The sequence below is a fragment of the Anas acuta genome, chromosome 7 (genome assembly GCF_963932015.1).
Source record: "Anas acuta chromosome 7, bAnaAcu1.1, whole genome shotgun sequence".
Lineage (NCBI taxonomy): Eukaryota > Metazoa > Chordata > Aves > Anseriformes > Anatidae > Anas > Anas acuta.
Window position 1 is genome coordinate 25,746,793 of NC_088985.1, and position 27,037 is coordinate 25,773,829.

The following is a 27,037-nucleotide window of genomic DNA, read 5'->3' on the forward strand; positions in this document are numbered from 1 at the left end:
ATGCGTCGGCCCCATCACGTCCCCGCTAGGGCCTTTTACTGCCACGCTCAGCCGCTCACCAAGAAGGCATCAGGAGGAGCAACGGGCTACAAACAGCAACACCGAGCGATCAGGAGCTCCGCAAAGCTGCTTGTAAATCTACGAAAAGTGGCGTGTTTCCATAATAAACAATCCCTTATCGCGTTGCTCCATTCCCACTTAGCGGGCTGCTGGGAGAAGGGAAGAAAGAGGCCGGTTTGCGGGGTGCTGCATCCGAGAAGATCCAAGGAGCAGGCAGCCTGCGATGGTCTGCTCCCTCTGCTGGCTGCATCTCCTGCGCCCTGCGCTGTCTGGGTGCTGCTGGAGGCGATGCTGCTCGCTCTGCTGGAGGCCAGGCACGAGTAATTCCTCCCTGTGCTGTGCTGCAACAGCTGTGCAGGCACCGCTCTGCCGGGCTTTACACGGATAAAGAATAAAGGAGACAGCCCCAAGTGAGAGATGAGGGCTACGTGGCACGGCGCAGAGCTGTGAAGAAACAGCCTCCAGCTGGGACGGAGAGGGCCCTGCCGCCACCGCTGTGGGATGTGGCTGATTGCAGTGCTGCGGGGACGGGAAGCGCTCCAGGAACAAAAGCTGCAGTTCTGTTACATGCAACACTTTCGTTTCCTTTGCTCTGACCTCTTTTGCCAGCATCTGGACACGCAGAGCTGTGTAACTGCACAACGCCACCCACAAGGCCTGCTGGTGGTGAATTCGGCTCACTGTGCCTGATGGTGCCACAGCAGGAATGGCAATGCATGAAAATGCAAACCTATGCGAATACATCCAGCAGGCAGAACCAGCGATGGAGAAGCACGTACGTATGTCCATGTATTTCATGTTTGTAAAATAGGCATTTCCAAAGCCTAGTCTTGATGGCGTTACCCTGCCACCAGCAGTACTTTGGAAAATTTGACAGGAGAAAGCCCAGACTCACCGTGTTGTCCATCAGCCACAGGCATCCTCCATGGGGAGCTGAGCTGAGAGCTGAAGCACGGAGTTAGCCACGCACAAAGACGAAGCAGCTCAGAAAAAAAGAGTCATATCACTCTGAACCTCTTTCCTCCACCTCACCCCAGAAGACCTGTGCCTGTGTGGCCCCATTTGGCGAGGCTCCCACTGAGCTGCCCACACCGAGCCCCTGCCCACGGATGGCACGGGGCAGCTCACACCTCTGTTAAACAGACTGCTTCCTGATAATTAAATCTTGAAAGCTAACGAGCTCCAAAAGTCTAATTCCAGGCTTATTTTTCCTAAGTCGCTTTTGATATAATGGGGGCAAAGCAGCCCACGTATCTTTTAAAGTATCGGGCAATTTAATTTCTTGCTTCTCTGCTGATCTCTAACTAGGCATAGCCCTTTTGATGTCTTGCCCTGTGTTTTGAAAGGATGTGGCAATTGTGACAGTTTAGAAATGTGCACGCAATTATTAATGCTAATACAATTAACAGGGAAAGGCTCACGCTTGGATCACAAACCCAGCCCCCTTCCAACCCCAGCCCTCCTCGCAGGCTTCCAAGTAAATAGGTCAGGTAGCTGCACAGAACCCCAGAAAAGAAAGCTGATGTTTACACCGAAAAACAGACTGAGAGAATTCCCCAGAAAGCCCTGAGGGTCGGATTTCACGTAGGGTAACGTGAGGCAAAGTTGGCCCTGGGATGAAGGATCAAATGCCCTGAAAGGAAAAAGCCAACCCCCAAGGGACCAGCACCTTGAGCAGGCGGCTGTTACTGCAAAGGAAAGGGGGTTGTCAGCACTCTGTAAATACCACGGGCACAAAACCAGCACAGTTTCCCAGAAGAGAGGGAAAAGCCCACTTGGCCAAACCCAGAAACAATTAGGCCAGGCACGTCCCAGTCAAAGCTGGCACCGCAACAAGGGGAGCCCGTGCCACCAGCGGTGGCGGAGCTGGGAATGCTCAGCACTTCTGGGAACAAACCAGTGGACACAGATTTCATGGATTAGAGTAACTGGGCTGAGCCTGGTGCCTCTTCTCAGAAGCTTCAAAGAAATTGCTCTTCCCAGGCCCAGGAGACCAAAGGCAGCTGGCTCAAACCAGAGCCCGGTCAGCCCACAGCACCTGGGGCTGGGTCAGCGTTTCCATCACTGGAGGCTGCTCCCAGCCTCTTCCCCTCCCCAGGTCCCGAGGTGCAGGTACGGGAAGGGGGCTCCTTGCCCAGGACACACAGCCCCAGCTCCTGCCCTGCAAGGATCTGCCCCAGACCTGCTGAGCAGTGGGAGGATGTGGGAAGGGCACAGACCCCAAGCTCCCAACAGCAGCTGGACATGGCTCTAAAACCACAGGAGCTGTTCTTCGGGTTTTCAGTTCCTAACTGCAAATGGATTTTCCTCTTACATCTTTTTACCAGCAGTTCAACCTCTGTGGCTTGTGAATTGCCCAGATCTGGGCTGGTCAGATGGCCTCATGCAATTGCAGGAGCTCTGAAGTCTCTTGATTCAATCAGGTTAAAGAGGTCCCAGGCCCCACTCCCCGTCCCCTGGGAGCTCCCATTCTTTCCTTTTCTTCAGTGCTTAAATCTTTATTCTGTGACTCTTCCGCCCTTGCGCCGAGCCTTTCATTTCACCCACAAAGAGCAATTTTCCTTCAGAGCAGCGTTTGGAGGGCTGCGATTGGAAATTTGTCCTCGTTCCATCATTTTTCAAAGGCTTTGCAGTTCCAATCTATTCCCCACCCTGGGTTAAAGAGAGCGACTTGGAGAGCTGCTCATCCTCCTCCAAGGCAAGAAGCAAGGTCTGGCAGGGAACGGCTCAGCCTGGCAGGGAACCGATCAGCTGCTGCCTGCCTGATCCCTGTAGGGACTGTATGGGGTCTGCAAACACCACGCTGCTGAGGGTGGGTGGCTGGATGGGTGGCGATCATACAGGACAAGCGGGTGCAGTCCCTGCCTCCTCGGGAAGAGCTGTGCCTGGGGAGCTCTGGAGAGAAATGCCTTTGCTGAGACTTGCTGAGGAGCATCGGTGTGAATAAGCAGCAGCACAGGAGAGCCCCCAGCAGATGTGGCAGGGTTACATCCTTCCTGGGTCAAACAAGCAGGCCAAAACCTGGATTAATAATCCAGTGTGCCAGGCTGCACGGGCAATGCGCTGGCAACACAATTTGGGTGACAGCAAACACCCAGATTAGGTGCTGGCAACTCCCCTAACGGGATCATGTATGAGATCTGGGTGTAGGAGAGCTGTCGCTCTGACTTTCACAGCCAAAAATGCAAGCGAGCCAGTGACACCTTCCACTCTGAAACTCAGCCGAGTGCCACAGCACAGCCAGTGCTGGGGACGGGAGAGGTTTCCCCTTCCAAGGCAGGTCTCTAGCTTAGTGGGCCCGCAGCAAGGAGAGCCTGGTGATCAGCATGGCTTCCCCGGCTTGGGGAGGTGATTCAGCCCAGCACTGACAGCTAAAGAGATGGTTAGATAACCTTCAGTCTCCTCCACGTGCTTATAAATTTCTGATCCAGGTGTGGTTCTGGAGTCGTTAGCATTAATGTCCAAGACTGCAAGTCTGCTCCTTCCTGCTGCTGCATCAACTCTGAGATGCAAAGTCAGTAAACACAAAAAAAATAAAAAATAAAAAAAAAGACAAATGGAAAGAGATAGGGCTGTAACACCTAATAAGAAGCCAGGTGGAAAGGCGATTTCATATCTGTTCGTAGCAACACACTGCAGCTTTCCCCCTGCTGCCTAGAGCAATTCCTGCTCCCTGAGACAGGGCGCTGCGAACAAGGCAGCTTCCCCAGACGAGCATGGCGAGGGGGTGAGGCTGGGCACAATGCCACCGTGCCCAACATCTGCACAGCCCACAGGCATTATTTCCAGCTCAGCCCGTGCCTGTAAGGCACCATCTCCCCACACCGTGGCAGCAGCTGCCTGCACAGCCTTCCTTTCGGAGCTATTTGTCCAGCAGCCAGCAAAAGGCTTTGCAAAAGGGTGGCAGAGCTCTGCACGAGTCACCGAGTGCGACCCTTATAAATCACGAGTTTGTATGTCTCCTTTCTGAGCTCTTGCTTTTTGGCCAGACTGACAAGTACCTTTTGCAGGATGTTGGAGCAAGACGGCCTCTCCAGGGGAAGCTTTTTGTAAAACCTGACTTTGTGCTCTTCATCGTGCTGCCCTCCTCACAAGTCCTCTTCTGGCGCTGCTCCTGGAGGACACCTCATGCTGGGAAGCTGTGCTCGGGGGCAGCCCACATGGGATCTGCTGCCAGATCTATTCCTTGGCCTCTGGTCTTTGGAGGAGGATGGGTTCCTCCGTATGAAACCACCACGAGCCAGGCTCAGAGCAGGGGCATCTCCAGAAACACTGAGCACAGGAGAAGCTCTCACCCGCTGCTGGCTCTGCCGAAACCCAGCCGGTGCATGGTGGATGGTGCCCGAGCCCAGGCTTGGGATCAGCTCCTCTCCAGCTGCCCCCATCAGGGCTGTTTTCTGGTGATAAGAACCAGCCCCGACGCTCAGCTCCAGCGCAGGAAGTTTGCTCCCGTCGCCTCATTTCCCACCTTCCTCCCCTCTCCCTGCAGGTTGGGGAGGTCACAGCTCAGGAAGGAGGCACCGAGGAGCTCCCTGCCCTTGCCACTCTCCTGCTAGCAGCCCTCAGTGCCTGCGGCTGGACCCACCGGCACAGCTTCTGCAGAGACGAAAGCCAAAGAGCTTGTCTGGTTTGCTTGGCGAGCACCACTCTGCAGCAGGCTGTTTGCAAAAAAAACAAAAAACAACCCCACCGTAAATCCTGTATTTGTTCCCGTTCCTACCCTTCCTCCTCCGCTGTGTGGGGCAGCCCAGAAGCTGATGCAGCTCCCAGCACGAGGACTGGGAGCCCTGGTGCTGCCGGCACTCAACACAATGTGCTTCTCTGCCTAGTACCCCGCTCCCAGGCGTGTCAAGACATAAGTAACGTGTCCTAAAACCTGTTTTTAGGTATCAGCTCATGTGGCCAAATGTGCTGCAATCCCAAGTCCTGAGCCCATCTTAGCTAAGTCACAGCCCATCAGATAACTCAGAGAGCTGATGGCCCATCTCGGATAATTCATCGCCAGCCTCTCTCTGCCTTTGGTCACCACCATTGTGTCCCCTCCAAAAGAAGAAAACGAAGGGTCCCCCATGGGTTTGGGAGCAGCTGCAGCCAGAAGTGAAGTAGCATCACGGCTTCTGGTGGGACCAACGCACCGAGGAGTCACCAGGCTGAGCCAGGGGAGGGAGGAGGTTTCTGAGCTGCCGTGTCAGCACTTTGCTGTTCCTGTCAGCTCTGCACAGGCAGGTTCAAACTATTCCTGCGGGTCAAAGCAGCAGCAACAACCACCAAAGCGCAGCGGCAGAAAACAGGACGCACGCCACGGTGTGGTGCAAAGTTGAGTAATAAGCCGGCCCCACCTCATACCTCCAAAAAACCTCAGGACAAGTGTATCCCCAGGGTAACTCGGCTGACATCAGCAGTGTTACCGCGTGTGGTGCCTGCCCTGTAACGTTATACAACACCAAGAAGTTGCTCGCAGTGCCAAACATCACCCAGACACCCTTGGAGCAAGCACCGAGAGCTTGTTGCGGGATCGTCCCCCGGTGAGGCAGGTCACAGCCTGCCCAGTACAGCAGCCCTAATTCAGCCCTCGCAGCGTGGCATAGGAAGGATTTTAGGTGCAGGCCATTTGCCAGCAGGACTAGCATGCCAGAATTATTATTTTCCTATTATTTCCTGTTATTATTTCCTATATTTAACCCAGCAGGGCAAAGCGAACCCGTTGGTATCGTGCAAGCTGCAGCCCGTCTCGTCCCGAGCAGCTGTGCTACCCGTTGCTTACATTTGCTCTTCCCCTGTCTCTGGTTGACCCAGGAGATGTCAATAACCTCAAGGTTGAAGAGAGAAGAGCACAGCAGAAGGGATTTCTTCCGTAAATGACCTTGCACCAAATGCATTCGTGTTTTAGAGGCTGTAGGACATGCGGCACCGGGTACCCAGCAAGGCGACTCCTCTACCCCAGCAGCAGCAGTAGCTGAGGTTTGACTCCTATCTTAGCAGAGCCAGTGGTAACCCACATTTTAATCCCAAGCCTGAAGCAATGGGGAAGGAAGAGAAAAGCACCCATTTTTACAGCCAGGAGCACTCCAACTCTGATTGTAAATGCATATTTTCTTCCCTTTCTTATTTTTTTTTAGCTGTTTTCCCACTGGTGCAATGTTTGAGCTGATACAGAACATATCTGAATTCTGGTCTCGATAAAAAATAATCTCCCTCTTAGCAGTTACTGAAGTGTGCAGCAAACTAAGAAATAAATACCGATCAGCACAGGCTTTGCAGTGTTAGATGCAGCTCTCCGGAGGCAAAGGAGCACCAGATTCCCAGTGCTTCTGGCGCTTGCCCCCCTCCCTCCCAGTCCCGTCTCATCTGCTGCCTCCTTCCTTCTCCTGTACCTCTGTGAAGCCTCTAGTATTTCAGTACGTCCCGCAGCAGAGAGCAGTTATTGATGGTGTTTGGTACACCAGCCCCAATGGCCAGCCCCACAGGGTCCTGTACATCAGCTGCTGAAACACAGACCTGGGCGTTTCTGCCTTACAGCGAGTCCCTGTTCCTGCCGGGGTGAGAGGGGTCGGTGGGGAAAGTGAAGCGACGATGCTAGGGGACACTGGAGGAAAAGGCCGCCTGGCCAAGCAGAGGAAAGCCAAGGACTGAACTGCAGGAAGCTCTCTGAAGGTCCCAAGGTCTCAGCCTGGCTGCTTTGCCAGCTGTTAGCACTGGTGGGAGCCTGCCCGGGACTCTCTGCAGTTTCTTTCCTCGGACTGGCTGGGCCAGAAGAGAGCAAGGACACCGAGCAGCAGGTCCGTGGCACTCAGCCAGCCGCACGCGTGCTCCCTGCACTCTGCTGGGGCTACGAATAAGACCAGAGGGACAGGAGGCTCGTGCTGGGCACCGCTCTGACACAGCCACCCCTCAAACACGAGTCCCACACGTGCCTGCTTCTGCCTCGGCTCCCAGCAGCTGGAGTGGGGCCGGCTCAGTCGGGCTGGCTCATGTTTGATCTCCGAGATCAAAGAGGAGCCGGGAGGCTCGGAGGGGCAGGGAGGATCCTTTCTGCCATTTGTCTGCAAGAGCAGCGGAGCCTCGGCTCTTGGCTGGAGCCCGTAGGTGTTTCCTCTGCAGGGGACTTCTGCCCCGCTACACATCCCGTAACTCCTTAACGCATTCCTGAATCCCACGGGCATCGGAGCAGATCTTGCCACAGCAGCGGTGTGGAGGAAATAGAGCCCGTGCAAAATCCGTCCCTTTTTACTAGAGTTTCAGAAAGGGGAATGTTTGCTGCCCAAATCCTGGCCCGAATCCACGAAGTTGCAACTCCTGGCTTCTCAGTTCCACCCCTGTGACCTCGGATCAAGCGGCATTTACAAGCCAGCAGAATGGGGCTGAAGCCACCAGCCCTGAAAAGACGAACCAAGAAACTCATCTCCAAATGCTGGCAATGGCTGCCTCGGCTCTAATGATCCCCTCGGAGGCTCTCCTGCATCTCAGCTAAGCACAGTAATGCCGCGTTACATTTATTCAGACCATATGTAATACACACAAGAGCCCATAAAAGCTTAAACAGCACAATAAACATTTGGAAAAGCACAGTGACCAGATTTACGGGGCTTGGACACCTGCCAGCATGACCCACCAGAATCAGATCCTTCAGTTTTGTGTAAGCACGAGACGTACACACAACGCACACATGGATGTGTTGTTATCCCTGGAAGAAAGACAAACAGCCCCCAAAGCCCGTCCCCAGCACGGGAATATGACAGCCTTCCACTGTGTCTGATTGGAATTAGTTTAAATCGAGGCCATAAAAAAAGGTCTTGGCAAGGAGGAATTCATGTAGCACGACAAAACTTCATCCCAAGGCACACAGTAAAACTGAGAAAGGGGGGAAGACAAAAAGACTCAGACACTTAATTTCCATTAAAGGGAAGAAGATGAGCCCTGCTGCAGAAGGAGAGCTGTGCTTTGCCAAATTCCAAGACGCTTCCATGCTAATTTTCCTCCAGCAGGATGATGTGATACCTCCTGTGCCACCTACCAGGCTGGAGGAGGGGGGGTGATGGCTCGACAGAAGGGAAGAGGTGTGAAGTGATGATGGATAGCAGCAAACCAGGAACTTTTTGTCCCGAGAATCTCCCCAAACCTTGAACATTCGTTTGTACAAAGTATTTGGGGCTAGCGGGAGAGCGATGCACTGGAGGGACATAAAAGCTCCCCTAATTCTCAAGGTAAAGAACAGTTTGAAAGAATCTCACTTTCCTTATATCTTGAGCATTTTGTGCCTTAATTTTTTTCCTCTTCTATGTTTAATAACACAGCTAAACCCAGCCGTTTGCACACCTACAGCCCCTTCCAGCTCACAAAGACATTACACACTCCGGAGTCGGTACAAAGGCGAGCATCCAGTGCTGAAGACAGAAGCCAGGAGTCCTGGCTCTGCCGTTTTGTGCTGTAAAACACATCCAGGGCAGAACCTCATCTCCAGCCTTACAGTGAAAGGAAAGAGATAAAAGAAGAGCACAAGATGCTGCTATTGAGAAACCCGACTCATTTGTTATGATAAAGGAGAGCATTAAGGATTAGCTGGCAATACATGGAAGGAGTTGCCCACCTCCCACGCCTAACTTCCCAGAAAATGCTTTTACAAGCTGAAGACGAGCTGCTCCATAAAGCCATCCAAAAGACAGGGCGAAGCGTGACGACGGATTTACTTACATGAGGCTCGGGACGCGCAGATGCCCGTGCTGTTGAAGAAGCTGCCGAGAAGCGCTGCTGTGCCCTGCCTATGGAGCACACAAGGAGGCTGTTTGTGTTTATCTGCCGCGCGGGGAGGTGGGCAAAGGAGAACAAAGGCTACATGCAAGGGCGCATTCTCTCACCCACTGGCACGGGCACGCTCAGGGGCTTTGCGTAGGACAAGGTCCATCGTCTGCAGCAGCAGAGAACAGAGCTGGGGGCTCTGGTCTGACACGGTGTGAGCTGCTGCAAAGACCACACACTCGGTGACCGCAAAAGCTAGCGAGGAGCCATGGAGCAGCAAAGGGTCCTGCGGGAGGAAAAGATGCGCTGAAGCGAGGGCCAGGACTGCGTGGGTAATTTAGCACACGCCAATGGAAAGCCGTAGCAGCTCCCTGAGGGGGAGGTCAGGCAGTTTAAGATCTAGCCGAGGCAGATGTGCTCTTGTTAGCTCACCAGGCAACAGCCATCACAAGAGTTATAGCTGGGAAACACAGGACTGAGGGAAAGGCAGGACAAGACAACACAGCAGGAAGGGCAATGCACGTTCGACACGTCCCTTTTCCACCTGCTTGGGACAAAGACTCAGACCAGGAGTCCAAACTCGGTCCAAACTCCCAACTGCTCGAATGGCCACAGCAAAAGCTCCTGCTGCAAACAGCCCCGTGGCTGGGAAATGCCTGCAGCACCGCCAACACAGCGAGCAGACACAGCCCTAAGGGACACGGGGACAAACAGTGGAGGGGGCAGCCAGCACGATGAGCAGAGGGCATCAGGAGGAACCGAGGACTGACTCTGGACGAGGATCTGCAGGTGGAATAATCTGCCCCAAAAGCAGGAATTTGGGGCAGATTATTCCATCTGCAGATCCTTGTCTCCACAGGGAGCCAGGTCTGCAGCACCAACCACACCGACCTGCAGCCGGGAGCTGCATTTCATGGCATCCTCGTAACCTAGGGCAAACTACTTTTACAAAGCTGACCTTTACAAACCAGTTCAGTGCTTTTGCTGCCCCAGTTCTAAAATAAAACCAGTGTTTTACAGTCTGACGGAGGGAGCTGAGAGCGTTTGGGCTGTACCTCGAGGTCAATGTGAGTAGCTCTAGCAGAGCAGGGCAGCGCAGCAGTAGTGTCGTTGTTACTACTGCTGGGTTCACAAGATGCTTTCTTTTCAGTCTTACTCTTAGGAGCAATCTCTGGGAAGATTTTGGTTTGACTAAAATAAGGAAAAAGATATATTATAGGCAGCCAGGGACAAAAATAGTGCCATTCCCATGGATTTTGTGCTATTTAAAGGGACGCGATACCTATTTTTAAAAAGTCCAGCTCCCTCCAGCTTCAGCAGACAAACAACTGACATTTGTCAGAACAAAGACATTTGGAAAAATAGACAGAATATAATTTTCCTAAACCTTTAGGTGTGCCCGAAGTGAGCCAAAGTATGGGAGCAGGAGCTGGAAGCCCACCCTGTGTGACAGAGCACAGCGATGGCTCCGGCAGAGCACGAGCAGGGAGCAGTTTTTCTAACCTATTTTTAGAGGAGGACCTTGGTTTTGAGCCATGGGGTTGAAGGGTGAGCACAGCAGCACAGAGACAGTATTTTGTCTCAAATGCTGATTTCTGAGTACTGTCCTGGCTATGGCCAGGTGGGAAGAAAGCCGATGCCGTGGATTCTGCGTGAATTGCAGCTCCACACAATGGACTGAGTTCTTCTCTGTGAAGTGGTGGGACAGAGGCCACAGAGCTAAGGAGATTTGTGTTTTACAACAAACAGCAACTTGAGGCACCAAGGAACCAGCAGCTGGTGGGAATTTGTTCCAGACAGCACACGATAAAGCGGGAAGATCTTCCTCCTGCAGCCCCACTGCGTCCTCCACGGCCGGCTGCTGGGATGCAGAGGTGCAAGGATGGGGCGAGAGTGAGTGCTGGGGTCAAAGGACGTGAGCAGAGAGGGCAGGGGCTGCAGGAGGAGCAGGAGAAGGCAGCTGGGGGTACAGAGAGACCAGGGCAGGCGCCAGTGAGAGGTGCTCACACGCAGCATCCTCAGAGGGAGGTGCTGAGCAAGTCATCCGCTGCTGCCTCATTTATTCTGAAGACTTAAACGAAAGGCTTGGGGACAACTGCAGACAGGACAGGGTCGAACACAGAGGAGTAAGCTTGCTTGTGTTTGTCTATCATATTAATAGGTGCATTATGTAATTTCCTTGGCTTACTGATGCAGCAACTCTGGTTACAAGATGGGATGGGATTTCCTTGAGGTCATTCCCCCAAACTGTGTGAGTTGCAATTTTCCTGGCTCACCCACAAACAGAGCGGTTTGCTCTTCTGAAACACGAATGTCCGACTGTTGAAGGCTTTTGCCAATCAAAACATTGTGGCCTTACCCCGTTTTAATAATCTGAGGCATCAATCTCCCCCTTAGTACTTGTTTGATGTGTTCTGCACCCTGCTGAAATATCCCCTCCGGACCTCCCTGAGCTCATGCTCTGATTGAAGAGAGATGCCCCGCATCGGGCCTGCAGCTTTCTCTCTGAAACTCTTAACAGGGGAGGGTGGTAAAATGTATTTATTTTCATGTATTGAGGAAAGACCACATATTCCAGCCTCTTTTTTTTCCATCACTCAGAGATGGGCCCGAGGCCAAAACGGTGCTGCTAAGCTTGTTTTCTATTTAAAACCTTCATTTTTATTAATAACCCTTTACAGCCTACACACCAGCACTGCGGGAGTTGCATTTCCGTGTTATGTCATCGTGAACCGTTATGTATTTAATTCCTGTACCCACAAACCCATATGGACATCATTAAACACGCACCGTACAGTATTAAAACTGTGTTCCATAAAGTGTGATTTAAAGAAAAAAAAGGAAAAAAAAAAAAAAGACCTATGAAGTGCAGATTTTTTTTTTCCTAAGGTCATGGGAAAATGAAGAAGTAGGGGAGAGAGAAAAGGTTCAGTGGGGCTGCGGGTTAGCTCATAGCAGCCCATGCCTGCAGACCGAAAATCCAGCCCGCCTTGTCCGCCGTGGATGATTAATTACCCAGTAACTTCGGGCCAGATATGACGACTTTCTGTTTGGCAGGCCGCAGAGACAACTTCTATAAAAATTACAGGTTACGAACCGGTGTGGGACCTTGATGATTTTATTTCCCCCAAATTGGGTCTATGTTAGCAGCAAATCCAGCATTTACGTGACTTCTGCAAATCAGCAAGGACGCATTACCCTCAGCCTCAGGGTCTTGTCTGTGTCCAGGACACTCCTTTCATTCCTCTACTATATATTGTACAGGTTTGGGTATGAAAAGATATGGTAAAGAGAAAGTGATGGAAGAAATACATCAGGCAGCAAATACACCCTGCATACAGAGTACCAGTGAAAGAAAAAGAAATGAGTATAAAAATTCTGACAGAAGCAGGGCAGAATGCATTGAGAGGGAAGAAAACAATATCCAAGGGATGCAAGGAGAATGTAAAAACCTCAGGGACAGTTTAAAACAGCACAAAAAAAAAGATATGTCAGTATGAGGCAGAGAAGCTGATGCAGTCAGGGTTGATAAGAAAGCAAAAAGAAAGCAAGAAATAAGAAGAAAGTGCAATTTTTTTTAAAGTCTTGTAAAATAAGACTTAACTCTTTATGTAAAATAGGAGAGAATAAATCATTTGCCTACAACACAAACTAGACACCTCAGGATGCCCCAGTCCTTTATACCAGATAGAGACCTGCCAAGCCCTATAGACACGAGTGGGCAGCCCAGGGATTTTTCCCCATGCCAGTAAGCGAATCCTCAGAAACTCTTTCACCCAGCAGGGGCTGCTTCATCTTTCCTTCCGCAGCCTCTAAAGCACAGCCCTGTCTGACTGCTGAACTCCCCCCGAACATGGAGCAAGCACAGGCTGAAGCAAATGAACCACGGGGAAAATAGCAGCCGATGGCACCTAGCAGCAAACACTGCCCCAGAAAGGTTCTCTGCAGAGCTTTCTTACGGGAAAATGTCTCAAAGAGACTGTATTGGTGCTCCCTTGATTTTACAACTGCATGATTAAAAGGTCCTCTCAAAGATACAGACATAAATACATACCTAATTGCTTTCAGTATCTTTATGGTTTTCTTTATGAGGTATTAGCAAAAACAAATTCTTATAAAAAGAGCGTTTATTGCGCACACAAATTGTCTGCTACACAAAACCTACAAACGTTTGGGACAGTTGAGCTTTTTGCTGTTTTTTTCTGTGTTTAGGAGCTTCCAAGAATAGGTGTCACCTACCCTCATCCCTTGAAAACTGGTGACTTAATGCAAGTTAAATTTGTTGTGATGGCTCCCGAGCCCATGTGCTCACCCACATCAATCTCCAGGCAAGAGAGGAGAGAAGAGCTAACGTTATTTGCAGAGGGGGGTACAGGAGAATGAACCTCCTGGATATCCCAGCCCTCTCCAGAACTTCTCATTCCCATCAAACAAACACACAGATGACTACACAAACACACAAATAACTTCGGGTGCACGTGTACTCCTGTTGAATTCAACACAATCATTCACTGTGTAGAAAACTACGCACGTGGATAAACGCTTGGAGGAGCAGGGCTGCTCTCTGGATGGGGCTGACAGCACGTTTAATGTCATCTGGCTGCGTTACTCTGGAGGTGAAATGTTTCTGACGTGTGTCTCTGTAGGGCTGTGTCCTACTTCTTTCAAAATCTGGAATTTGCTTTGGTGTTTTAAGAATAAAGCCTTAAAAGGAGCAACAGACATCACCGGCAAAACTTCTTCAGGGAACTTGCAAAGGACCCTCACAGCCCCAAGCTGTTAAATTATTTATTTTGGGTCATTTCCTTCTTAAAATGAGAGTCATGTCTTCTACTTGTACAGCTCCCTAGCATTCGAGTGTATATGAACAGAACATATCCCAAATGGAAATAAGACTGGAGATGTTCTGAGCACATATTAGGACAGATAAGATCATGTCAGAAAGCAACATTTGTTTGTTAAAGCCCGAAATTCTCTGCTCACTGATATTAATTCAATCTTCTCTCACAAACATCATTTATCCTGCCAGGGAGCAGGGCTTATTGGGCAGTAAACCAGGGCTCAGTAGTTTATATGCCTGTCAACAAAAAATTAAATAAAAAACACTTGTCAGAAATCGGCACAGCCAAAAATGCCTAATTTATGAGGATGCTGAACGATCGAGGCAAGAGTGTGTAACAAAAGCCTTAAGAGAAAGCAGATAGAAAAGGAAGAAGAAAGGTAACAATGATATAATGCACTGGAGAGAGGCTTCCCAAAAGGAGAGGGGGCAGGGATTTGTTTTACAATGCTTGTTCCATCCCTTGCCGAATAATCTGAAAGCACCTCCGTTTCCAAGTATTGCATGTTTCATATGCTGGAAGCATCACAAAGCATCCTTCATCAGCCTGGCCCTTTGGCAGCTCTCCTTCTCCAAATGCAAATGCTACATCTGGAAGAGGCAGGAATCCTCTCTCCTGCCTGAAAGCCTCCTTTTATCTCCCGTCCTCCGCAGCACTCCTGCTTCTTGCGGCCGCTCGCTCCGACATAATACTTTATTGAAGGGATTCAAAGCTTTCTCCTCGGCTGCTGAACGTTTGCCTCTGCTTCAAGCCTCAGCTCACCTCGAGAGCCCTCTCCGGAGCGGGGCAGCCGGCCAGCCTTCAGCCGAGCAGCTGCGGGACACCCCCCTCCCCAGCACACGCAGGGCAGCAGATACAGATGAGCACCAAAACCATAACAATGCCGATTAACAGAAGCTTATTTGTCAGGGCTGGCAAGAGGAGCAGCTCGTTAGCTGGTGTGGCCTGCGCAGTTGAGCCGCCGGGGGTTCCTCCTCCCCCCAGGGGATGACACTGGTGCATCACGAACATTGCTAACGTTGTTCGTGCACGTCCAACAGAGCCGCGCTTTGTGCATTGAGGCGGCCCGGGAAACAATCAGATACTTTTCTACTGACCTCTCGGAGTATGCTGGAAGAGTTTAAAGCTGCTCGCAGGGACGTGAACGACTCTTGCAGCTTTCCCCAGCTGCCCCCGGCCCCTCGCTTCTTTATAAAGACGTGTGTGGAGGTGAGGAGTGGGGGGTTGGGGACAGCCCTACAGCCCGCTTTCTACACCATGTGCAGCAGGTCCGGCCCCAGCCACGATGGGGACCCAACCCAGAGACCTGAATGTCCCTACAGAAGGGGTCACCTGCAAAGCCAGCTGGCACACGCCTCCGTACACGTCTGTCCACTCTCCAGCCGTCCTGCTGCTCAGCAGAGCTGCTGAAAATTATCCAAATTTGGGGACCGCATTTCAACAGGAACCCAGAGAAACATTTTTAGTGAAACGCGTCAATGAAAACTCCACTTTCAGCCAGATTTAGAGAATAATCAACATCTCCACTAAATCCTGCATCCTGATGAAAATGAGACTAATTGCATCTCAACATCCACACAAACTCGAATCAAGTACCCTGGCAAGTGAGGACGATGCTGGTGAGGATCAGCTCGTAGAAAAAGGACCGAGCAACCTACCCAAGGGGGAGCAACAGCGATGGCAACCCTGCTAATTCACCAATGAACCTCGACAGATTCGAGTCTCTGACAAACTCTGTCTCTGGTAAAAGTCATTCACACTTCATTCCCAGCACACTGGGATGGGAAAGGAAAAGGTTTATCTGTTAGATACGGTGCCCCTTCAGCCCTGCCGCCCTAACCCCACAGATCTTGCACCGGGTCTCCCCTCATAAAGCCAAACACAGATATTTTGGCCCCCAGCATCCAACATCTTCTTTTATATTCTCGAGCACGAGGTATCTCAGGTTACGAGTGATTTTTTGCGGTGGTTCCCAAATGAGCCTGAACTGCTCTGATTTTTCAAACCCACCAGCCGGTAATTGAAAGCAAATGTAATCAGACATATACAATGTTCTGAGGTTCACCGCAGCGCATTGCAGTCAGCATTACTGGAGTGGCTATTAAAACTTCTTGGAGCTGGGAAGCAAATACAGCTTGCAAGAATCCAGCAAATAACCGGCATTTATTAGATTAGGCTAAAGCATTGCAAAGCCACAGTCAAGCCTCTATTCGGAATATATCTGAGGGTTGTTTAAACGAACATCTTTCCTAGCTTAGGCCAATTGTTTTAAGAGCTGTGAATGGAAAGAAGGGAAGAATTCGGCTTTTAACACACCAAAAAATCTGCAATCCTTACATCAGTGTAAATCTCAAATAGGCCATTACTGTCAGCGGGGTCGTTCCAATCAAACCCTGGTGTAACTGGAAAAAGGTTGCCCGAACACAAAGGGTATCTTTGAACCCAGATACGCTGCTCTCGCTGGAGATAAGCAGTAGCAAATCCCTTCCATAAACCTCCTAAACAAAAATGCAAGCATTAAGAGGGGCGGGGGGAGGCTTTTAATTGAATTCCCACCGGCTCTCGAGTCTACACTTAAAAGCAAGTCCCGGGTTATCTGTGAAATTTCAATTAAATCAAAAGCTTTGATAACATGATAAGTCACTCCGGAGTTTGGAGTCAAAACATGTTGCTATTTGATCCTCTGCTTGTGTTTCTGGGAACAGCACGCCTGAAAGACAGTCAGCTGCAGACAAGTCAAGAAGATGGAAAGGGTGGAAATGAATCTACCGCTAGATGACCGTGTCTCCTCCAGCCACGGCCACTTGAGGGCTGGTATTTTTTATACCACCTCAGGCCTAAAGAAGGAAACCCACCACCTTAAGAGATAGGACAGGGCAAAACAGATCATGTTGGGTGCGTGCAGCTCTCCAGGGCAGTGTCCCCTACTGCCAGAAATGTCTTTTCTTTCCAGGCTTGCTCCAAACAAGATTTTAAACAGCAGCAGCATTGACAGGCAAATGCAAAACTCTGTGGATGTGATACCCCAGCACCTGGCTGTGCAACTGAAGGGACTTCCAGCTCAAAGCCTTCTGGTGGCAAGGGGTGAATGGGTGAAGCACCATGCACAGGAGCTGCCTAACGTGCTGTTATGATACAGCTAAGCCAGAAAGCAAGCCTAGAGCATGAGGAGGAGGCTCTCCAGAGAGTCCTTCCTGGCTTTACCTCTCTCTCTGTACACTCTTATTCTTAATATTTCTTCCTCTCTCTTCAGTGGCAACTGCTGGATGCTCAGGGCAGTACCAGAGACTCTGAGAGTTTAAAGTCCTGCTTACCAAGGAACGTCACCTCTGCTTGATATGCTCCACCTTAAATAAATTTGAAATGTCACATCCACCCACCCTGTATTACACAGCATTACAGCACATTTTAAGCAACACCTTCCCTTGTTATATATAGCACAGAGGGCACGGCCTGATAAAGCCCTATTAAATTTAGTGGGATGTCTTATCTCGCCCCCAACCAGTTGAGGATTGCATATATGGTTACATTAGGCACGTGTGCCAGAGAAAAACACTCCTTTTATAACCAGTGAGCCTACTCCTTTGCAACAGTGTTGAAAATAAAGGGAGTCTCCAGATAAGCAGTGTCAAAATTACACAGCAATCAACAATAGGAAGCGCGGAGCAGTGAAAAGTTTCATCTGACCCCAGGCGCCACTGGGGGATAATTCATCACCCTGGCAGCAAACACCCCACTGAGCACGTCTGTCCCTCCTGCTCTCCTCCTCAGAGTGGAAAAAGATCTTCATTAAACAATAGTCCAACGGTATTAAATATAGACAGGGCAATGACAAGCTGGAGTCTTCCCCATTCTACAATTACATTTCTAACCCAAGCTGCCTGTTCTGGTGTTGGGGGGACGTGACACACAGAGAACGAGATCGGCTATGTTCAATCCTGTTATGTTAGCGAAAAGAAATCCCCACCCCATCTCCTCCTGCCTGGCAGGTCGTGAGTCAAGGGTGACAGATACCCCAGTGTGTGCAATTAACCTGCTAGCAGGAGCTCGCTGCAGAGCAATGAATGGAGATAAGACGAGGAAATACCCATCCCTCTTCCTCTCCTCAGCTCTAGGCCCATCCCCACAGCACAGCAGCACCAGATGCTCCTCTCCTGCATGGACCTAAACATCTCTCGTGGGCTTATCAACATCGACAATTCAGGCCTAGGGGCTGCCCCTATTCCGGGGTGTCAAACCAAGCACCACCAGTCCTTAAAGAGAGGCTTTCAGAAGATCTTGGTTCACTGGGTCAAACATTTCCAGATGTGAGAGCCCAAGGATAACGGGAGTCCAAAATTCCTCACAATGTATATTCTGAAACCAGTTATTTTGCTTCTGCTCCAATCCTGCTTCGTTCTCCATTGCCAGATGAATAAATTTGTTCTTTTGGCTCCCTAACTGGTTTTGAACAGAGAAGCACCAGCAGAACAAGCTTTCCCGACAGGTTTTGGAAGTCATGTTTCTTCCAAATGGTCTAAAATCAAAATATTTTTGTAACTGATCATGTCTAGAATTATACTGCAAGAGGAACAGGGTTTATTTACCAGAATCAAATCCTCTTAGCAAATCTCTGGAAGTGTACATCTGCAACCATGCTGCAGATACAGCCAGGAGACGTAAGAGGCCTTTCCAATGCCACCAAATAAATAAATGAGACAAAAAGGAGCAGACTTCCAAACCCCGGTAATTAACCACTGAACTTCATTTCTCTGGACGGAAGGAATTTTATGGGTTAAGTTAAACATTAAGTAAACTGCTACTTTCTAATCTACAAAATAGGCACTGGCAAATTGTCAGCAGTGATTGTTCCTTTAGGATATGAGGAAAAATTACTGGACAGGAAAAAGGCACTCGAGCCAAGAGGCCTGGCATTTAGTTTTTCTAAAGGCAGTGTCTGCTTTCCAAAATACCTCTTCAGTCCCAACAATTTTAGAGAGAAAGAAAAAAAAAAAGCCTCAATTTTGTGTTGATAAACTGTAAACCTTTGCTAATCCTGACACCACTGCTGCTCTTGACCCCAGCAAGCCAGTTCCTGGTACCACCAGTGAAGTAGGAGCCTGGTGGCAGCACTCCCCCCTCGGTCACATTCTGAAGCATCCAGAGTAAGTCTGGTTATTCTAAATCCATCCCGTGCCCGTGACAGCATGCCACTTTTAAACCCTGCAGCGTGGTCCTAGCCAATCCAGGCCAAAGCTATTTATGTACGCTTGGCCACCACTGCCAAGTGTCAGTGCATTAAACTGCCTTTGCTCCTCTCAGCCCTGTGTCCTTTCACAGTCAGATCCACAAAGCACGAGCAGATCCAAGTGTGATATTCACGGCAAGGAACAAAATTCTCGCTGTACAGCAACAGCAATAATGTATGCTGCTCCAACTGCCATTCTTCTACCTCTTCTTTTGTGGTTGCTGAATCTATTTCATTTAACATGCATTATGCTTCCCCCCAGGTTTATTGTTTGATATTTATCTGCATATAACCTCTCTTTTCTTTTTTTGGCCAGGTAGCAAAAGGATTCAAATCACGTCTCAGAAAGGCTGCATTATTTGCTGCTGCCATTGACACCGCTGCCAGTAGCAAATTTCAATCCCCTCCATTTGATATTCCAGCCCAAATCATTCATAGGTTGTCAACAAAAGGGGAATTTCCCATGTGAAAGAGGATGTGTGATGCATCTGTTAGTTCTTTTTTTTTTTTTTCCATACCTAGAGCCTACTCCATCCCTGCGTTGGCGTAGTTTATTTGAGACAGCAGTCTCCAAGTGGGACCTTCTCATAGACCCTGGAAGCAGGCAGTATAAAAGTCAGTGTGTATTCTCTGGGCATCTGACAATAACCAGGGCCCAGAGCAGGAGCTCCTGCTCCCCAGGACACAGGGACATGCCAGGAATCAGCCACACTTTGCTGCGGTGTCTCTGGGGCCCCAGACTGCCTCCCCTCTCAACCCCAGATTTTTACAACCCCACGCTACGGGCAGCATATTGTAGAGCACTTCTGCGACTTAGAAACCCAAGAAACATTCTCACAACAAATTTAGGGGCTGAGGCCAAATATTTGGAGATAAACACAACTCTAAAACAAGCACCTTTGAAAAAGTAAACACAGGTGCTCTGCTAAACTGATACTCAGAGGGCTCTGGCACCTCGTTCCTACTGAAATCAGTGCGAGCTGGACAACTAATTGGGAGCAGCCAGCAAAAGGCTCTTGGCAAACTCAGCCCTAACAGGTTATTACATCCTTAGCTGCTCAAATCTCAGTGAAGGTGATTAGGTCATTTTTTGAAAATGCAAAACTTTTCTGCCCTTCAGAACAATGGGTCTGAACTGCCTTATCTTCAGACAAACCTTTCTCAGAAAAATATCAGATAATTTTTTAAAGCTTTTTTCCTGCTCTGTGTAATGTGATTTACTTCCCAGATGATAAATCATACTGAAGTACTACTTCCATCATGTTCTGATTTTGCATTTCTTAGGGAAATTAATTTCCATTCCGCATCTCTCAAGCGGAATGAATGTTCCTAACAAAATGCGTTCATTGAGCCGTCACAATACCATCACCAAGTGTGCACTGTAATACTGATTGTCACAAAACGGTGCTGACTACCTTCCTAAATAAGGTGGAAATTATCTTTACTGTAAGCCCTGTAAGAAAGATGAATTGCAAACAAATCAGACTAGATGTTCCCGGATGAAAAACCTGCCTCCTCTATCAATAGGTATTCCAGGGCAGATCAGAGGACTTTGTGGAAACAGGAATAGTCGTCTCTAAACACAATTAAAATAATGAAGTAATGGGTAGAAAATAGGCTCAGGAAACTGTGCTTTAGCACTAGTAGCCTCACAAACTAAAACTTGGTTAATGTATTACCCTGGCAATTTCCTTCCTTACCAGAAGTTTGTAACCTGTGAAGAATAAAGGAAGAATCCAGTTTGCATTTCCAAGTTACCGCCTAGCATCTGGGTATCTGGATGTTATACCAGTATTTATTTATATGATGGACATAGGATCAGTAAGGCCCATGGCTACAGACCACAATAAAGCATTTCTGTGCTTCAGTAAAGGGAGCATCATCATTACGTGCATTCTCTGCATCAACCCTCATAATAACATGTCGTGTAGTTAAGAATTTCCCTAGTTTGCCTGGATTTGCATAGTGTTTGAAAATCACTTTATGATTCTTACAGGAAAATATTCTCAGATAATAAGCACTGCTTTAAATTCAGTTGTTAATATTATTATTGGTGATTTAAAACAAAATCTCTTTTGAGCCTGCATGAATTTCTGCAGGGGGGGGTGCTGGGGAACTAAGCCTTTGGATCTTGCCCTGCTTTTTATACTGGATGAAGACCCAGAAAGGAAAAGTGAACTCTCATCCGCACAGCCTGGCTCTGATATTTTGAACCAAACAGCAAAAATACCCTAAGAGCAGTAAACCACATGCAATGTCTATTTGATTAATACTACTCTTCGGGTACTTATGTTATTTTTAGTAAAAAAGAATAATTTAAAAAATGGTTTCTGAGATTTTGTTTGTTGACTGTGAGCCCTGGCCTGACCTCAGCCTTGAATCCCAATCCCCAGTAGAAGTCTGAAATTAATCCACCTCTGGCTTAGTTATTAGTAATTATAATTATTAACAGAAGCGTCCTGTAAATGCATGGCTTTCAGTGACATGGTGTTTTAATGTAGAATACTGGGGAAAAAAAAAAAAGAAAAAAAACCTTTCTTCTTACTTTACAATACCTTTTCCTGTTGCAATACAGGATCTGTCTTTACATGGGCACAGTAAAAGACACAAGCCCAGCCATTTGCCTTTATACACACACATTTGCTCAAACATTAAAATTCCATGTCACAAATCTAAGCAGCTGAAAACTTCTCCTCCTGTACCAGAGCTCATGATTCAAGGTTTTTGCTCCAAATCCATGGAGCAGAGCAAGAGCAGAAGCAGCAAACCCTTCGGGTGCCCTGAGCTCCAAACCACGCTGTGCACACCCACACTCCCAACATGTGCCAGCTGCCTTACAAAAGACACATTTTTACCCCATAAAATGGTCTGAGAGAGCTCCCAGACTATCTCCCAGAGGGATTTAGTGTCCTCTGATGTCTCCCCCATCCTGCACGAAGGGAACCTGCTGTGTGAGCTACCTGACCCAGCTGTAGCACCGCTGTAGGCACAGCCCGGCTTCACCAGCAGGAGCAGACAGCAGTCCATCAACTGGGTCATGCGTTGTGATCTCTTGTGACATCTCTCCAGCTACCTGCCTGCGAGCTGCTGGACGAGGAAGAGGTTTAATGGTGTTGAATGGCATACCTGCTGCCTATTGTCACGGGGCTCGAAAGCCTGGATCATCACCAGAACAGGAAAGAGATAACCTGAGCAGCAAAGCTAACCGAACAAACCGGCTACATCCCAGCAGTGTTGGGAAACCCCGTCTTTTATTATAGCTGGATTGCTGCTCAGCACTGTGGGAAGTCGAAGCACAGCAGTGGTAGGAAATGAGCCTGCAGGGAGCAGCCTGCAAGCCAAATGAGGCGCAACGTGGAAAGCACCGAAGGCAGAAGCAGCGAGGACCAGCAGGGTTGGCGGGGAGTTATAAGGAACAGCTTAGGAACTCATTTGTAAAAGTGCTGCAGGCACTACAGGGAAATGGCAGTTTCTTTGGGGACAGCAGGAACAGAAGTGAAAGGCACAAATTCACGACTGAATTCCTGCAGGAACACAGAAGTTACTGTACGTGCATCATCGCGAGTCATGGCTCAGCAGCTAAGGGCATGGAGACCTCTCAGCAAGCCCGGCTGTGAGGTAAACCAGGGGGGTTTGCCTCCTCCCTTGAAGTTTAAGCTTCCATGTTCTTCTGACTGGAAGCACGTGCTCAGTCCCTGCTCTGCTGATGTGCAATATCCCAATCGACTCTCGGGGCTCATCAAAATGCCCCCAGGATTAAGGTCACACTCCTGAAAATTAGCTAACGGCATCTCACTGCGGGTCAGGCTTTGTCTTAGGAGGCTGAGGTTCTGCAGAAAACCAGAGCAAGTGATCACAAAACTAAAGACCGTTTTACTGTGAGCAGAGGGAAGATGTGAAGGCGGCACAAGCATCCCTTGGTGGCCGAGTCCCTCACTTGATGGTATTTGTTCTCCTTTAACGCAGGCAGCTGAATGCCTTGTCTCTGCTGACTCATCACTACGCGAACAATCACTGCACTGAGGGCTAAAAGAAGCAACTGAAGAAAGATAAAATAATCACAGAAGTCTAGATGCTGCCTCCAGGCTACCTCGCTCCCCCCGCAGTGAGATGAATGGGGCCGTGAATGAGGTCCAGGGCAGACTGATTTCACAGGGCTCAGGCAGTGCTGGCTCACTCCTCCTGGAGGGGCTTGGCAGAGGAGAAATGAGGGAATGAAGCAGGGATTTCTCTTGGTTGACCGCACTCCTTCGTGCAGTGGCTGCTGGGGCTGAGAATCTCCCTGGAGGTGTCCTTCTCCCAGACCCTACACAGAGGTCCAGCAAGCCCCATACCTCTTCCCTCCCCCCTCAGTTCACAGAAGAAAAACACTAAGATGTTTCCATTGGCTTTTACATCATCTTTTTGTAGAGACTAATCTGCAGTTTCAACAATACATCTTTTGTGAAGCGCTCCCAGCAGAAACCTTAGACACCTTCCCTAAGATCTGTTTGCTTACAGAAGACGAGGTAGGATTTGTTTAAACCCAGCTAGATTAATGTCTTGCAGACATTAGTGAAGTGAGATTTAATCAGGTTATTGCTCTACATTTTCCAGGGAAATAAATCACACTTATTACTAGGTTGGAATAAGATGCAAGGCTCGGACTGAGAAAATGTAGTCTTTTTTTGTTTTTTCCTGGGGGAAACAAATGGGTAACTTGAAAATTGCTGCAAGGCTATTGAACAGGGTGCCCAGCAAAAGGCTCTCAACAACATTTAGGAAGAAAAATAAAAATAAAGCCATCATGGTAGAGCTAGCCTGGTGGTGGGCCTTGATCCCCATTCCCTACCTTGCAGAGATCTTTTACTCAGGCCTAACTCTGTAAGCTCTGTATCAGCATAGAAAGCAGGCAGGAGTGTTAGATAGCATTTAATACAGATTTCTGAGGTCTACTTGGGTTCCTCTGGGTGACCTCTGCTGTAACCCTGGAGATCTTACTCCTCTTCTGGGGGTTCATTGCTGCCCAGAGCATATGGATGTCTCCTTGCATGAGATGGGTGTTGTGGGATCAAGCAACCTTTGCAAACCTTACAAACCATAAATGGAAGCTCTGACAGTCAGTAGGTCCAGAGTGTAGGCATATCCTGCTGCAATACTTTCTACGTTTGCAGTAGGTGTTTAGCAATGAACATGCAACATCACTTTCTCTGCTCGCCCCAGAAATTTCTCTGAAGTAAGCCTAGCTAGAAAATAATAAAGAACAGCTCTTTTTTTCAGACCTTTGATTTTCAAGCTGCTCCTTTTATCATTCACAAGCAAAAGCGATGCTCTCAGCTGTGCTAGCAGTGCTTTCTTCACTACAAATGTCAATATGTGGCGTTACACAAAACCGTATACGTGCAGAAAACAAAGTTTGGGAAATCAAACTGCAAATGTCCTCTCCTCTACACGAGCACTGGAGCTACAGGTCTAACCCAAAGACAGCAGAATTCAATACAAAGCCTTCTGCTAACTACAGGTTCTGCACGCACTGAAGTGGCCAAAACCTCCAAAAAGCTTTATATCCATTTCTCATTACCAAGGGGCTGTGCTAACAGTCGTAAAACTGAATTATGGAAACACAGCCTGCAATGAACTTTCAAATTATGCAACAAAGCAGCACAAAACACAATGGGACTGAGTCAAAACATTAAAGGAGCACAACAAAATATATCCTGTTCTGTATACAGGAGAATAGGAAATATTAGGGGAGGCAGCACAGTTGCCTGTAAATACTCTCTTGCCAACACTTTCCCCGCAATTAATTAGTCCTCTGAACCCTGACAGTATCAGCATGAATCAGCCTGTCCATTTCAAGGTAAAGGCTAAAATTCTGTTTAGTGTTCAATGGAAACTCTTTTCCCAGCCTTTTCTTAGTTTCCTGCTTAGAAAGAATAGACTCTCCAGAGACAATTTTGGATCTGGACCACAATCTTGCTCCCTTCAGATAACTAAGTATCTCTGGGCAGGAGTACATTTAAAGAAGCAGCTGGTAATTATTAGCGGTGTGCTTGCTGGCAGGATTTCCCCCTGCTGCTGAGCCAATGCTTTTGGGAACTAAATGAGTCTTTGGTGATAATTATCAAGCAAAACCCGCAAGCCAGGGGAGGTTCCCTCATTAGAACTATCAACAAGAAACAATGCAAAAGTGGGCAGAGGATGGCTGAACAACGTGTCTGAGGGTTGCTTGACTCCTCTGTCCTCCACACACCTGATGTGGTTGTATGTAATTGCTGTAATTGCCAGGCATTTTCTAAGGCATTGCCTGAAAGCTGTTCCCACACCTACAGCAGCAATAAAGGCAAATGACCTTCAGCTTCTCCCCAGCTAATCAAAAAGAACTGAGCACCACTGGAAATCCCTGAGGCACTTACTCTTTTGGAGGGTTAAGGTCTTCTGGGCGAGCCTCAAAGAACCTGAAGACTTCATCACACTGCGAAATGTGAGGAGGAAGCCGAACCAGCGCCTGCAGAGGAAAACAAGAAGGAGAAACACTCAGAAAAATCAAGTTAAAAATGTGTCCTCAAATATTTAAACTACCATGCAAGAGGAGACAAAACATCTTGGCAGGTGGAAGGAAATAGAAAAGGAAAGTCTCCTGTCCAGCTACTTAACTGAGAAGAAAGATAAGAGCATGTCTTGAATGTAAATGTCAAGCAGGGCGTGATGAATTTACATGAGTGATGGCACCTAGAGTTGGCCGATGTCATTTTTTGCTATGTGTACAAGAACAGAACTTGTTCCACCTCTGCAAAAGCCATTATACTGAAAAGATAAGTGCTCCGCGGCAGGGCTGTTTGGTGACAGGTTTGCAGAGAACATCAGACAATGAGGGCTTACAGGCTCTGTGTCAGTGCACACAAATTCAAGCAGTGAAAATCTGCAGCCTCAACATCCACTAAGACAAGGGATTAATGTTCCCCATAAAGCTTTCTGTCAACAGAAAAGGCAGAGTTTGCTTCAAAAATAATCATCAAATAAAACACAGTGATTTGCTCCAAAATTGAGAGGAAAGGAATGCGATTGTCTGGAAGAAAAATAAATAAATGAAGCACGGAGGCTACTTCTGCACAAAGAAGGCTTCACCATGGTGCATCCTGGCTAACAATGCCCGTACGCTCTGCAAGGTACAGATCTGCAGCGTTGTCACACTCAGCAATACTGAGTGCAGTCTGGGAGGGAACCACATTATGGAGAAGTGTGTTGGAAACAAGCAGGCAAGGCAGAACCATGCTATGAATTTGTTGCTCAGGCTCTAGAGCCTGCCAGTGCCAAAAGAAGCCACGTAGCTGCTCACAAAGAGACAGGAGGGCAGCTCTAAGTGTCATGATTCTGAGATTTACTCCAGAAGCGACCAGCAGGAGAGGAGGAGAGGCTGGAGTTAACCTCCTCCTGTGCTAAGTTATGCTGAAAATAGGCCATGGGTTAAATATAGACCGAGTTTCTTAGAGGTCCTGTAAACCTGTTTGACAAAATGAGATTGTCTGGCTCTTCTGCTACTTGAAAGTAGGACAAACAATCTTGGAAGATGGATGAAAAACTACGCCAGAGCTAAATGAAGGTGCATTAGGGGAAACTGGTTATACTAATCCATGAGACATATGCTTTATCTTGGTCAGACACCCAAGAAGGCCCAGCCAAAGCATGAAGGCAGGACAGGGCAGTCTCTTAACCACATGTTTGATTTTAACCAAGCTTAAGAAGTGAAGAAATCTGTTTCTAAGACCACTCCTGCTTAGGGACATCAAGGAAAATAGCTTAAAAATATATAATCCTGCTCTGAAACTGTGGGTCTCCAGTATTAGGTGACCTGCTCCTGTTTTTAGGTGGTCTGAAATTGCAAGCCAAGTGCTCCCAGACCTCCAGCTCACCTTTCGTGGCTGAGGGATGTTATAAAAATGCAGGGAAAATTCATCTAGTATCAGCAAGCTGGTGAAGAATGAGACACTGGCCTTTGGTCATGTGCAATTGTGCTATTGAGCAGAAAAAAACATACCCTGTAACGAGGAAGCAGCATCAGCTGCAGAAGCTTGGCAGTACCTGAAGGGTCCAAGTGCTGGGGCGTGCTTGCAGAGCACTGCTGGTTCCTGCACTAACACATGATGAAATATAACAGATGGAAAACTAAAGTCCTTTATTTTGAATGAAGGGC

The 27,037-nt window shown here is 48.5% G+C and overlaps 1 protein-coding gene across 3 annotated transcripts in view; it reads right to left on the reverse strand.

Annotated features, from left to right (window-relative positions):
- Positions 1 to 27,037, reverse strand: part of SH3PXD2A (SH3 and PX domains 2A) — a 232,090-nt gene that overhangs the window by 114,284 nt on the left and 90,769 nt on the right. For all 3 annotated transcript variants that reach the window (XM_068688430.1, XM_068688429.1, XM_068688432.1), the window contains exon 5: positions 25,260 to 25,351. In XM_068688430.1, the coding sequence (XP_068544531.1) occupies positions 25,260 to 25,351 (92 nt within the window). The remainder of the gene's footprint in view (positions 1 to 25,259; positions 25,352 to 27,037) is intronic.